The sequence below is a fragment of the Gobius niger genome (genome assembly GCF_951799975.1).
Source record: "Gobius niger genome assembly, chromosome: 6".
NCBI classification, from domain to species: Eukaryota; Metazoa; Chordata; class Actinopteri; order Gobiiformes; family Gobiidae; genus Gobius; species Gobius niger.
The window spans coordinates 36,974,663-36,989,249 of record NC_136857.1 but is presented as its reverse complement, the minus strand read 5'-3'; the positions used below and the strand labels follow the sequence as shown (position 1 = coordinate 36,989,249).

General features: G+C 39.8%; 1 protein-coding gene across 2 annotated transcripts in view; it reads right to left on the bottom strand.

Annotated features, from left to right (window-relative positions):
* The window catches only part of apc2 (APC regulator of WNT signaling pathway 2), a 67,557-nt gene that overhangs the window by 36,225 nt on the left and 16,745 nt on the right, over positions 1–14,587 (bottom strand). For both annotated transcript variants that reach the window (XM_079558183.1, XM_079558184.1), the window contains exons 2-4: positions 6,274–6,431; positions 3,083–3,173; positions 833–1,124 (exon numbers count right to left, since the gene is read on the bottom strand). In XM_079558183.1, the coding sequence (XP_079414309.1) occupies positions 833–1,124; positions 3,083–3,173; positions 6,274–6,402 (512 nt within the window). In that variant the 5' untranslated portion in view covers positions 6,403–6,431. The remainder of the gene's footprint in view (positions 1–832; positions 1,125–3,082; positions 3,174–6,273; positions 6,432–14,587) is intronic.

Here is a 14,587-nt window from a genome sequence, read left to right as displayed (position 1 = left end):
TGTGAAAATAGCAACAAAACTGAGACGGAAACAATAATGGAAATGTGACAAATAAGTGAGAAGACATTGACAAAAAAGTGACGAAAAATTGATGAAACACTGGCAAAAATGTCACAAGAAATTGACAAAAAATGGACGAAAAAATGACAAAAATGTGACAAAATGTGACAAAAAAATGACCAAAATGTGACAAAAAAATGACCAAAATGTGACAAAAAAATAACAAAAATGTGACAAAAATATGACAAAAATGTGACAAAAAAATTGATAAAAATGTGACAAAAAAATGACTACAATGTGACGAAAAAAATGACAAAAATGTGATCAAAAATATGACAAAAAATGACACAAATTTGATAAAAATTTGACCAAAATAAATGACAAACATGTGACAAAAAATTGACAAAAAATTGACTAAAAAATGACAAAAAATTGACAAAAAATGACAAAAAATTGACAAAAAAAATGACAAAAAAATGACAAAAATTTGACAAAAAATTGATAAAAATTTGACCAAAACAATGACAAAAATTTGATAAAAAATTGACAAAAAAATGACAAACATGTGACAAAAAATTACAAAAAATTGACAAAAATTGGACAAAAAAAGGACAAAAATGTGACAAAAAATAAAAAAGTGACAAAAATGAGTTGCATACCCAACAAAAAAATGATGGGAAAAAAATCAGATGACGTGAGGAAAAAGATCCTCTCGGTTCAGGCGGGAGTTAAGAGGTTAACATATGATCACAGAGCCGCCCCCTGCTGGTGGAAAGTGTCACTGCGTTTATCAAATACATGAATCTAAAGGACAGATGTGAGTCACTCTGACCTCTCCTTGTAGAGCTCCTCGAGGCGGTCGCTCGCTCTCCCGTCGGCTCCGCCCATCACTGCGATTTTGGGCGGGGCTCCGTCCAGGAAGTGATGCGTCAGGACGGCGTCATCGTCGTCGTCATCGTGGGGTTTCCGCGACGATAGGGCGGAGCAGGAGGAGGAGGCGGGAGGAGGGAGGGCCAGCTCGAGCCCCGCCCCCGGCCCTCCAAACCCCGCCCCTCCGTGGGGCAGCCGCAGGTTGTGAGGCTGGTGTTTGAGCTCGTAGTAGTTGGTCAGGTCCATGTGCAGCTCTGACAGACGACACAAAGGGTTAAATCACAGAAGTTAAATGTAGAGATATCAAACTGAAACCCCTTTATGTAGATTATTGACTCACGATTATATGAGAAAAAGTTTTCTGTTTTCATATAAAAATAAAATGCCTTTCATGCATTAATGCAAAGGTTTAACAGGAGACGCTGCAGGAATTTTTGGCTCGATTTGGCCTCTAAGTTATACACTACACTTTCACCTGGAAACAAAAACTACAAAAATATTATTTGTTCAGTTTCATTATTTCACAGATTTATTTGAGAAATTGTGATTCAAGGCCATTTTCTCAAAATGCATTTTTCTCACATTGGTGCAACAATATCTCCATTTTAGCTCCTACAGACGTCAAACTGCAGAGTCTTGGACAGAACAATATTTTGAAGGCTTTATTCAGATGGATTTTTTAAATATCTAACTCCAAGCCTGAAACAAGCAGAAATGTCGTCCAATTATGTTCATTAGGTCGTCTTAAAATGATGCTACTTTTATTCTTGTAGCCAGACTTTAGTGTTGGTTTCATACCTGACTGTGGCCACGTCCCGAGGTGAGAACCTCTGAGGAGGCCACAGTTATAGCCGAAACCTTCAGGCGCGAAACCAACACTAAGGTCTGGCTATAAGAATAAAAGTAGAAATGTCCTTTTACAGATTTTATCACAAAAAAACAGCTTATTTTGAAACGAAACCAGATCCGAAATCCCTCCGAAAAAGTCTTTGTAACCAATATATCATAAAATAGAACCATTTTCAATGATGCTTAAAGATGGTATTACTAGAACATTGTTCATCTTGTTTTTTGGGGGGTTCACAGCTCAATAAATCTCTAAAAACCTTCCAAATGTTTAGTTTAGTTTAAGTGTGCAGAAGTGCACAAATTTATTTGAGCAATTCACCTTATCTTCCAAAATTCATACAGTGTGGATGTTCAAATAAGTAATCTGGTGTTATTTCTAATTATAAACTTCAAAATGATTTACATTTGTATCATGCATTTGGCTTGCGTCGGGGCATATTTTAGTCTATTGTAATTCTCTTGGTCCTGCTGTTTCCCTGTTGTCATTCCCATCTCCACTCCTTTTTTTCTTTTTTCTTTTTTCTTCCTTTTTTCCCCATATAGTGTGGTGCATTAACCTCTTAATTCCCGCCTGAACCGAGAGGATCTGTTTCCTCACGTCATCAGATTTTTTTTCCATCATTTTTTTGTCACATTTTTGTCATTTTTTGTCATTTTTTGGTCAAATTTTTATCACATTTTTGTAATTTTCTTGTCAAATTTTGTCAATTTTTTTGTCATTTTTTTGTCATTTTTTTTATCACATTTTTGTCATTTTTTTTTATCACATTTTTGTCATTTTTTTTTATCACATTTTTGTCATTTTTTGTTAAATTTAATGCAATTTTTTGGTCATTTTTTTTAATCAATTTTTTTCTTCATTTTTTGTCACATTTAGTCACATTTTTGTCATTTTTTTGGTCATTTTTTTGCCATATTTTTTTCCAGAAGCTTTTGGACTGGGGTAAAGCCAAACTGGAGAAAATGTGCTCGGTTCAGGTGGGAGTCAAGGGGTTAAAAAGCTGGTGTATTTGAGTCTGTAAAGTGTGGAGTCTGATGGAAACAGATGTTGTTAAAGTTTAGTCTCTTTGTCTGCACATGCGCCCTGTGGATATTTGTCCCGTCTTTAGCCGCTGCTGTCTCCCACACAGGAAATGACCATATTTGGATTACAGCGTCTTTCGTGCTACACGTGGATCCCAAACCTGTCAGTATTTGTGAATGAATAAGCGTGGGAAAGACCAGGGAGCGACACAGACATGATGGAGTCACTTCCTGGATAAATCTCCGGCTCAAAGACACAAAATCATAAGATAAACAGGGTAAAGGGAGAGTTTGTGCTGTTTTTCCTCTCCCGTCTCCTCTGCTGATAAATGTGACTGACCTTTGAGCTGGTGGAGAACGTCGCTTCTTCCGGACGAGGCCAAAGTCACGGCCTCCTGCTCCAGCTTGTACTGCAGCTGCTTCAGCACCTCCTGAAAACAGCACACACACAAAGAAGATGAAGCTAAAGCGAGTCTGTCCGCCATTTTGTAGAGCGACGGATGAGCCGAGTCTCCTTTAGATTCTGTAAAACTGCGGAGGTTTAATCCACAGTTACACGTGAGCTTCTGCTGGATTTGCTCCGGCCTCGTTTCACACGTTGCCAGGTCAGATTTATTCCTGCCGGGGCTCAAATGTGTGACCGCCGCCTCTTTAGCCCCAGTCCAGGATTATGGGAAAATATTACGACTGAGATTAGATTTTCTCTCATCACGATCCAACACAAGTGGAGGATCGTTAGAGTTTATTTAGTCGTTTATGTCTAATGTTCAGTGGAGCTGCTTATGTTTGTATTAAGGTGTAACTTACTTTAACCTCTTAACTCCCGCCTCAACCGAGAAGATCTTTTTCCTCACGTCATTAGATATTTTTTCCATAATTTTTTTGTTGGGTATTCAACTCATTTTTGTAACTTTTTTGTCATTTCTTTGTCATTTTTTGTCACATTTTTGTAATTTTTTCGTCTTTTTTTCCGTCAATTTTTGTGGGGGTTTTTGTGATTTTTTTGTGGTTTTTTTGTGATTTTTTGTGATTTTTTGTCACATTTTATCACATTTTTTGTATTTTTTTGTCACATTTTTGTCATTTTTTTTATTTTTTGCTAAAAACAATTTCGTCAATGTTTTAATCAAATTTTTGTCATTTATTGTCATTTTTTTGGCAAATTTTAATCACATTTTTTTGTCATTTTTTTGTCACATTTTTCATAAGTTTTTCGTCACTTTTTTGTCACATTTCCATCATTGTTTTCGTCTCAGTTTTGTTGCTTTTTCACAGCTTTTTTCCAGAAGCTTTTGGACTGGGGTAAAACCAAACTGTGAGAAAATGTGCTCGGTTCAGGTGGGAGTTAAGGGGTTAACTGAACCAACGCATGTTTTCTCCAGTGTGGCTTTACCCAAATCTAAACAAGTGACAAAAACATGATGAAAAAGTGATGATAAAAAAGCGACAAAAAATGGCAAAAATGAAGAAGAAGAAGAAGAAGCCTTTCACAGACATATAGTCACAAAGCGCTTTACATGAGACAGTTGTACATTCACTCCACACTCGGTGGTGGAAAGCTACGTTTGTAGCTTCAGTTTCCCCTGGGGGAGACTGTCAGAGGCGCTTTCGCGACTACACATGTCTGCGCCAACGGACCCTCTGACCACCACCATTCACTCACACACATCATTCATCCTGGCCTATTGTGCATGTTTTTAGTGGTAGGGGAAACCGGAGTGCCCGGAGGAAACCTACGCAGACACGGGGAGAACATGCAAACTCCACACAGAAAGGCCCCGTCCCTGGTGGGAATCGAACCCGGACCTTCTAGCTGTGAAGCGAGAGCACTAACCGCTGTGCTACCGTGCCGCTATTGACGGAAGTGAGCGGGGGAAGTCTTTAGGAGTTACTGCGCGGACGTTTTGCTCCTGTATCATTACGCCTCACAATATAGTCCCCCTTTTTATCTGCTTATAAAATCGACACGTTACATTTCTGTGTAAATATACTTCGCATGAAAACACATCACGTAACTTTATTTAAATAGGGAACACGTGGAAGAGCTTGGTAGCTTCTATCGTGAGCTTTTTTGGAGCTATATGACATGTGGGAGAGGCTGCGTATGTGCTCCGTTTGCGTGACAGAGCGCACGGACAAAGACCAGACGGGGATATATTAACTTGGCTAAAGTGAGGTAAGAGCATATCTCAGTATGTAAAAACGGTGGCCTATTCCTTTAACATTTTCAGGGTTAAATGGGAGAAATACTGTCAGCACCATTAGGTCATATTATGTACAACTCTGGCATTTGTAGAAAGTGCACTGGAAAAGACAGAAGAAATGACAGAAACCTACTTGAATCAAGAGATTCAATCTAAAGTTTGAGTAGATTTGGTCTGGTCTTAGATCAGATAAAACATCTGATCACCAATGGAACAAAACATAATTATCTTACAGTAAATCAGATTATATTATACAATTTCAAGTGAAAAACAAATCTTTCCAAAGTAAAAGTTAATTTGTTTGATTTCAGTGGGTTTTATGCTTGTTCCATTGGCATTAGCATTTTGTATCTTTATCTTAGATTAGTCCAAAAAGTTTCATATTCAACATAAAGAAAAACCTTATTCAAGCAATTTTAAGTCATTTATCTCATTTAAGATGGTAATTTTTCCAGTGTAGTGCTTTACTTTGGCCCGAAATTGGCGGCTTCGGCCCTCGGTCTTTTTACAATGATCGTTAAGAAAACTTGCCAACCCCTGCTTAGTACGTATAACTATCAGACATGAGTCTTCTTAGGGATTAGGCTTTATTGTAATTTCCTAGAAGCTCGATTTTTTCAAGTCACACCCAAAGCGCTTCACACATGAAAGGGAGGCGGGTCATGTGTGTGCAGTGCTTCCATGTCACCTTTAGAAGATCTTTATTTATACAGAGCCTTTCACAGACACAAAGCACTTTAGATGAGACAGTTGTACATTCACTCCACACTCTGTGGTGTAAACTACGTTTGTAGTTTCAGTTTCCCCTGGGGGAGACTGACAGAAGCGCTGTCGGAACGTCTCTGACCGACCATACATTCACACACATCATTCATCCTGGCCTATTGTACATGTTTTGAGTGGTAGGGGAAACAGGAGTACCCGGGGGGAGAACATGCAAACTCCACAGAAAGGCCTTCTAGCTGTGAACCGAGAGTGCTAACCGCTGCTCTACCGTGCCGCCCAAAGAGAGAAGAATCTGAACTCTGGTCTAAAATACATCCTTTTGTTTATGCATATTAAGTAGCCATGTGCTCTGGGTGCGACTCAGGCCTTCAAAGTATTAAAAGAACTGAGAAGGCCTTAACTTAACTACTTCACGTTCATGTCCCGTGTTTGCACAAGCGCAGCTCGACTTGACTGGGCCCGTGAGGAACTGCAGTCAGAGTATCGCCCGTGCTCGTACTCGAACTCGTGCTCGTGCTCGTGCTCGTGCTCATACTCGTGCTCGTAATCGTACTCATGCTCGTACTCGTACTTGTACCCGTGATCGTGCTCGCGCTCGTACCTTCATCCCGAACGTCTCCGTCTCCAGCTTGCTCAGGTGGTGGCAGTTGTCCTTGAGCTCCCTCCGCAGGTGGGAGTTCTCCTGGCGCAGCGCCTCCACCTGGTGAGCCAGCTGATCGTACGAAGCCATCTTTAACAGGCTTTTATCCACAGCGCCACCTGCAGGAGAGACAGGGAGTTAAGAGAGCTGACATTTCCATTTCTATAATAATCAAGAGTCAGTTAAGAGAAGCGTCAGTGTGAGTGGAATATGAGGATGTTTGTCGGGCTCTTAACAACAAGGTTAACATGTTTCACAGACGACCACGACCACGACACACAAAGTATATACTCCCTAAAAATGTACAGGCTTTTACTCAACCACAGAAACCACAGACATGTCAGCTCTGAGCCTGCTCCAGGACGACATCAGGACTAAAGCAGGTCTAAACTAGGAATAAGCTGAGTCTAAACCAGGTCTGGACTAAAAAGATGCCACTGAGAAACGATGTGTTTAAATCACGGGTCAAACAGTACTTTTACTTAGACTCCGAATCCTAAACGTAGGGGAGTAGAAAGTACAGATGCTGTTCTGAAATGTAATGAAGTAAAAGTATTTGTTCAGGCCTGTGTATGCCACTGTGTTTTCTGGAAGCGTTACAGGAAGTTACGTTACAATATCCCAGGCACTTCATCTTCATATGTAAACTATTCAGCATACTTTTTAACATGTACTTTTTACTTATGTTTGTTTCCACCACTGCAAACTGGTAAGAGGCGTGAGCCAAACCGTGAGTCTGCATGTTTTTATAAATATATTTCTGCCATATTAACCTCTTACTTAACCGAGCCTTAACCGAGCGCATTATCTCCAGTTCAGCTTCTTGACTGGGGAGCTATAGGCCAGTGTAACGCCTCATTTGAAAGACCTACAAAACTGATCGAGACTGATCTTTTTCCTTCTTTTTTTTTATCACCTTTTATACATTTTTTTGTTGCATTTTTGTCACTTTTTCTTCGCATTTTTTTTTTTTTCAAATTTTTGTTGCATTTTTGTCACTTTTTCAAAACATTTTTGTCACTTTTTTGTCGCATTTTTGTCACTTTTTTATCACATTTTTGTGGCATTTTTGTCACTTTTTTGTCACTTTTTCATCACATTTTTGTGGCATTTTTGTCACTTTTTTGTGGCCTTTTTTTTGGCATTTATGTCACTTTTTTGTCACTTTTTCATCAAATTTATGTCACTTTTTTGTGGCATTTTTGTCACTTTTTTGTGGCATTTTTGTCACTTTTTTGTGTCACTTTTTCTTCTAATTTTTTTCTCAAATTTTTGTTGCATTTTTGTCACTTTTTCAAAACATTTTTGTCACTTTTTTGTCACATTTTTGTCGCATTTTTGTCACTTTTTTGTCGCATTTTTGTCAATTTTTTGTCACTTTTTCATCACATTTTTGTGGCATTTTTGTGGCATTTATGTCACTTTTTTGTCACTTTTTTGTCTCTTTTTCATCAAATTTATGTCACTTTTTTGTCCCTTTTTTGTCGCATTTTGTCCCTTTTTTGTGGCATTTTTGTCCCTTTTTGTGGCATTTTTGTCACTTTTTTGTGTCACTTTTTCTTCTAATTTTTTTCTCAAATTTTTGTTGCATTTTTGTCACTTTTTCAAAACATTTTTGTCACTTTTTTGTCACATTTTTGTCGCATTTTTGTCACTTTTTTGTCGCATTTTTGTCAATTTTTTGTCACTTTTTCATCACATTTTTGTGGCATTTTTGTGGCATTTATGTCACTTTTTTGTCACTTTTTTGTCTCTTTTTCATCAAATTTATGTCACTTTTTTGTCCCTTTTTTGTCGCATTTTGTCCCTTTTTTGTGGCATTTTTGTCCCTTTTTGTGGCATTTTTGTGGCATTTTTGTGGCATTTTTGTCACTTTTTTGTCACTTTTTTGTGTCACTTTTTCTTCTAATTTTTTTCTCAAATTTTTGTTGCATTTTTGTCACTTTTTCAAAACATTTTTGTCACTTTTTTGTCACATTTTTGTCGCATTTTTGTCACTTTTTTGTCGCATTTTTGTCAATTTTTTGTCACTTTTTCATCACATTTTTGTGGCATTTTTGTGGCATTTATGTCACTTTTTTGTCACTTTTTTGTCTCTTTTTCATCAAATTTATGTCACTTTTTTGTCCCTTTTTTGTCGCATTTTGTCCCTTTTTTGTGGCATTTTTGTCCCTTTTTGTGGCATTTTTGTCACTTTTTTGTGTCACTTTTTCTTCTAATTTTTTTCTCAAATTTTTGTTGCATTTTTGTCACTTTTTCAAAACATTTTTGTCACTTTTTTGTCACATTTTTGTCGCATTTTTGTCACTTTTTTGTCGCATTTTTGTCAATTTTTTGTCACTTTTTCATCACATTTTTGTGGCATTTTTGTGGCATTTATGTCACTTTTTTGTCACTTTTTTGTCTCTTTTTCATCAAATTTATGTCACTTTTTTGTCCCTTTTTTGTCGCATTTTGTCCCTTTTTTGTGGCATTTTTGTCCCTTTTTGTGGCATTTTTGTGGCATTTTTGTGGCATTTTTGTCACTTTTTTGTCACTTTTTTGTGGCCTTTTTGTCACTTTTTTGTCACATTTTCAGTGCAAGTTTCAGATTTGGGTAAAGCCACATTGGAGAACATGTGCTCGGCTCAGGTGGGGGTTAAGAGGTTAAATATATTTTTCGTCCAGCCTAATAGACATTTTCCCCCGTCATTATCATGAACTGCAGAACACTGTATGACCAGTAGGGGGCGGTGGTGCGCACTAAACTCCACAGAAAAACAACAGGAAGAATCTGAGGGACCTCGAAGCAGCTCCTGCGCTCGCGCTGACCCGGTGAGTAAGAAAACATGTTCGCTCTTTTACAAACACCTTCAGACCTGTTTATTTCCCCGCGCGGAGGAGAAAGAGGAGGAAGAGGAGGAGGAGGAGACGCTGAGCTGGTGCTGAGGGCGGTGCACGTGCGCAGATCGAGGATGTTTGGGGAAAATGTCACTGATGAGGGAGATATCAGTGTTCTCCCTCCCACCAGGGTTTGATTTTCTGCCTGAACCTTTTTCCTGCTGACAACGTTTTCAGATTAACCTCTGACCCCCGCCTTAACCGAGCGCATTTTCTCCAGTTTGGCCTTAACCAAATCTAAAAGCAAAAAAGCGCAAACAATAAAAAAAAGAGCGTCAAAAACCAAAAGACTAAAGTGAGTAAAACACAAAAAAACACAACGTGACAAAAAAAGTTAAAAATGTAACAAAAAGTCCCACACTGACACTGACACTGGCCTTTTACAGCAGTTCTGCCAAAGCTGGAGGTAAATGGGGGATAAGAACAAAACTAAACGATGCTGTTCAAGTGAATACGACAATGCTTTGAACCCAACAACACCATCGCAGGGTGTTTTTCACCCGAGCAGATACATGTGTGTTTTCTCACTTTTTCATCACATTTTTGTCACTTTTTCATCACATTTTTGTCACTTTTTCATCACATTTTTGTCACTTTTTTTGTCACATTTTTGTGACTTTTTGTGACCTTTTTGTTGCTATTTAGAGGCTTGCTTCAGTGCAAGTTTCAGATTTGGGTAAAGCCATATTGGAGAACATGTGCTCGGCTCAGGTGGGGGTTAAAAGGAAAAATATATTTTTCGTCCATTTTTCCCAGTGGGGGGGTCCGCCCCCTTCACTCTGAAATGAGTACGTGCTAGTGGCAGGCCGTGATATTGCAGCCAGCAGCCCAAAAAGCCCTTTTTGTCATAGACACTCATGTAAAAGGAGCAGCCTGTAAAATGGTCCACAGGGCATCTGGAGTTTCAGACTGAGGCAAATATATTTCTTTAAAATTACTATTTTTAGGACATGGACTTTTTTTCTTTGTAAAAAAATTGTAAAGCATCAAAAATACATTTTTAAAAGTTTTCTAATGACGTGACGTCACCAGGGCCGTAGACGTGCGCGAGCGTGTGCGTGATGACTCATGAACGAGCAGAGTTCTCCCTCGTGTGATTTAGCGGCTGAAGTCTGAGCAAAACAAATGAACGGACTGGACTAAAAACAAGGATAAACGCGAAATAACAAACATCTCAAGTAAGTTTATGTTTCTCTAAGTCTTTAGCCAAAAACTAAATACGAAATGTATGATGAATATAACATGTGTTTATAGCATTGGATTATGGTTAATAAGAAACAACTAGCCTACATGTTATTAAACTCATTTCTGAAAATTAAATAATGGCACTAATAACCTGTAACTGTTTTATTAATTAAAAAAATACTAGCAGCATTTAATGTACTTATGTACTTACACCATTATTTGTGTAAGTAGAATGAAACACAAAAAAATGCATGATTTCCGCATCTGTCCTGGATCCAGTACAGTACAGTACAGATACATGCTATCAAAAAAACAATATCACACATTTTACCAATGAAAATGTAATATAAAACACTTTTGCAGTGCTCATTCTTTGTATTTCAGCCAAACAATTCTAGTTGTGATGTTATACTAGCAAATACAGTGAAGTAATAACTCGATTTTTATCAATTCTATCACAATATCAAGACTTCCAGCACTTACGAAACTTCCCAGAAAAGTGACCGAGCGGAAGTTCATGAGCGCGGCTACGTACGTCCGAAGGGCCGCTAAGCGCCCAGTTGTTCCAAGAGCGGCTAAACTAGCTTTTTAAGCCCCGCACTGACAAACTAACCCCCTAAGTCATCGTAGCATGGTAGCTTATTCGCCTGAAATGGCCTTAAAAAAACATTTTGTGTTTAAAGAACGATGATATTAAGAGATTTGACTTTTGCGTAATGGCGTCCGCTCCGCTCTGAAGCTTCGTCGGCAGCCGTGCGCACTCACGCTGCTTTCACCCACTTGGGCCGTAGGGAGCATAGATACAGGTGACGCGTCATACGGGTACTTTGGGCCGCAATGGCGGACGAAACTGGTTTCATGCGCCACTGAGCACCCCTATGTAAAGAGATAGGAGCTGGGACAGCATGCCTTATCCAGTTTATAATAGATCCATGATTTTTCCCCGTCACTATCATGAACTGCTGAACACTGTATGACCAGTAGGGGGCGGTGGTGCGCATTAGCAGATACATGTGTGTGATTTTCATGATGCGGGACACTCAGATTAACTCTGAGCTTCAGCTTTGTCTTTGACATCTCTGATGGCCTGGGTGTTTTCCTCCAAAACACTTTCTCCTACAGACACATGTTTCAATAAGATAAGATAATCCTTTATTGATCTCACAGTGGAGAAATTCACTTGTTACAGTCGGCGTTCAAGAAGATCACTCAGAGTGTGCAAAACAGACGGGAAAATGTGCAACCAGTTAAATAGTATAAAAACGAGGTATCTCATGTACAATAAGTAAAGCAAAAATCTTAGGGGACAGAAACATAACAATAGGGGAATAATAATAAATAAAAATAGGATAAAAAAATTAGAACAGGTTATATAAGTAGAATATCAGGGTGCAAAGTTACAGTCCTAGTGCAGGATGTCAATAAGTGATGCTGGTACAGGGAATAAAGTGCAGCTGATACATAGATTATTGCACGTGGTTTGCAAGGGGGGTTATTGCACATGTTACTTTACAGTCTTATTGTACAATAGTGATGAAGGTCGGGGAGGGTTAGTGTATTTATGTATTTCTTTGCTCCTGTGTCTCTGGCCTCACAGTAAGTGAGGAACACACAGTCATTCATATTTAGCTTCTCTCTCCTGAAGGACACTGAGCTTCACCAGAGACGTCTCACACATCCAGGAATGGATGGACCAAAAAAACATTTTACATGACACAGTTTAATATAAAACAACACGACTCACGTGTGTCAAGTATTGTCATGTTTTGATAGATTTTGATGAAGTTCTTTTTATCAGGTGGATTATCACAGCTGTTATGAATTTGAGCGATAGTGTTCTAGGTTTAACCTCTTAACTCCCACCTGAACATGTTTTCTCCTGTTCCCCAAATTCTCCAAATCTAAAAGCTTCTTCAAAATAGCGACAAAAAACGAGAAGAAAATGAGGATGTAAAATGACAAAAAGTGGCAAAAATCCAGCAAAAAATTTGACCAAAATCCAGCAAAAAATTAACAAAAGTGCCATAAAAAAGTGACAAAAACGCATAAGGGAAATAAAAAAGTGACAACAATGGCAAAGAGGAGAGAAGGCATTTGGTTTTGGCGGGTGGTAAGAGGTTAAAGCTTTTGAAAATATGACATATTTAGATGGATAATTCATAAAATGAATGGGATTTTTACTTCCGGCACCCTCCAAATGAAGCGGACGGGACTGTTGAGATCTATATTTTACTGCAGACCTGGGAAAACCATGGCCGCTGCTCATTTCCCTCAAAAAAATACATATTCTTTGACATTTTCTGCAGCACTTTTGTGGCACAGTGATCATTATCTACCGAAGCTCACTCAAATGAAAACACAAATGAAAACTCTGACTCAGGTTTCTCGTGCGGCTCTTGCAGAATTCACTAACCCCTGCATTACTGCCGAGTACGGGGCCAGTCACATCCCTGAATATGGAATATTGATTCTGCCCCTCAGACTGTCATGGCGTCTGTCAGCTGTGTGCTGTCCGAGGACCAGTTCCGCTGTCCCATCTGCCTGGACGTCTTCACCGATCCCGTCTCCACTCCGTGCGGACACAGCTTCTGCAAAGGCTGCCTCGAGCAGCAGTGGACGCTCAGGCTGCAGTGTCCAGTGTGTGACCAGAGCTTCAGGAACAGACCACAGATGATGACCAACACGGTGGTGGCTGAGATGGTGTCTCGGTTGAAGAGTCACCCCCCTGTGCCGGGACAGGCTGCTGCTGTGAAGCACCCGACCACAGGTGGGTACAAGTCAGGTCCATTCACTGCAGAACTGTCCTCATGTTACAACCGACACATCACATTATGCTCTTCAGTCACTTGTGGACCTTCAGGAGGAGACACTGCTGCAAAGCGACTCTTATCGATCCAATACTTTAGCAGTCTCTTATGGGTACTTTAAAAGCAAAAACGTTAGAGGCTTCTGTATATGGTATTTAGAGGCAATATAGCCTACAATCATTTTTTTATTACCGTTAATGCTCTAATACAGGCCGGGGCCTTTATTTACTCAAGGGCATCTAGGACCAGGCCTTTATTGGAACCAGGCCACAATTAGAGACAGGCCTTTATTTCTATTTGAGCAAAACGGACGACCAGGATTTGTTGTTTGCCCTGTTTCCAAATATCGTCACAGGAGGTTTGAAAAGTAGAAATATTGTCAAAGTTACGCTCGGATCAGCTCCTCCGCAGCGTCCCCATCGGCCCGGGTTCCTGTTTGTTACTTCCTGCACTTGAGTTTTCATTTACACCAGTATGAGACAAATTCCTAACATGGGGAATATTTCTACTGTTATAGTTTCTAATAAAAGCCCCGGCCTGTTTTAGAGACCGGCTTTAATTTGCCTCCGCCAGCCGCGAACCCGGCCTCTGTTCTCTAATGGAATACAGGCCAGTATTAGAGAATTTCCGGTACTTACGATTGTACATTTGGACCTAATTTCCAATTCTGAGTAGTCTTTACATACAGCATGTTTTAGCCGCTGTCTCACTGTGAGGCTGTGTTGCAGTGCGGGGATGCACAGATCCGATGCAGGGACCGCACGTGATTATCGCGGCAACGCAGTGACCTTGTTATGAAGACCGTTAAGACTGGAGCTTATCAGTCCTGGTGGATGGCACACGTGGCCCCGGGCCCGTTATGATACCGGGCTTCTGTACCCAAAGCTGTGATTGAAGAATTGTTTCCTGATTCTGTGTTGTGCTTTGGAGACAGTGGAATAGTTTTACTTCCTTCCTCCGGCACTTTACACAAACCTGTCACAGATTCCAAACCTGCTGCCATGACAGATATCCGTCTCGCCGACGCTCTGATCGCATCGCTCTGTCTCCGTGAATCGCTCACACAGAAATGATTTGCTTTGGTTCGCTCTGAGCGCAGCTGAAGAGTAGTTTTAGGACAGGAGGAAAGAAAGGAAGGATTTTTTCTACAGCAGACATGGTCACAAAGCGCTTTACATGAGACACTTTATAGTCACTCCTCACATTGTGGTGGTGAGCTCCGTAAGCGCCGTAAACAGGACTGATAGAAGCGCGGCTGCACATCTGCACCAATGGAGTCGGGAGTTTTCCAATCCAGATCATTTTTAAGGCTTTGTCAAAGACCGTTTTGTTTTTGTTTGACAAAGCCTTTGGTGGAAGAAGAAACAGCCAGTATTAAAAAAGTGCAGATGACGGCTTGTAAA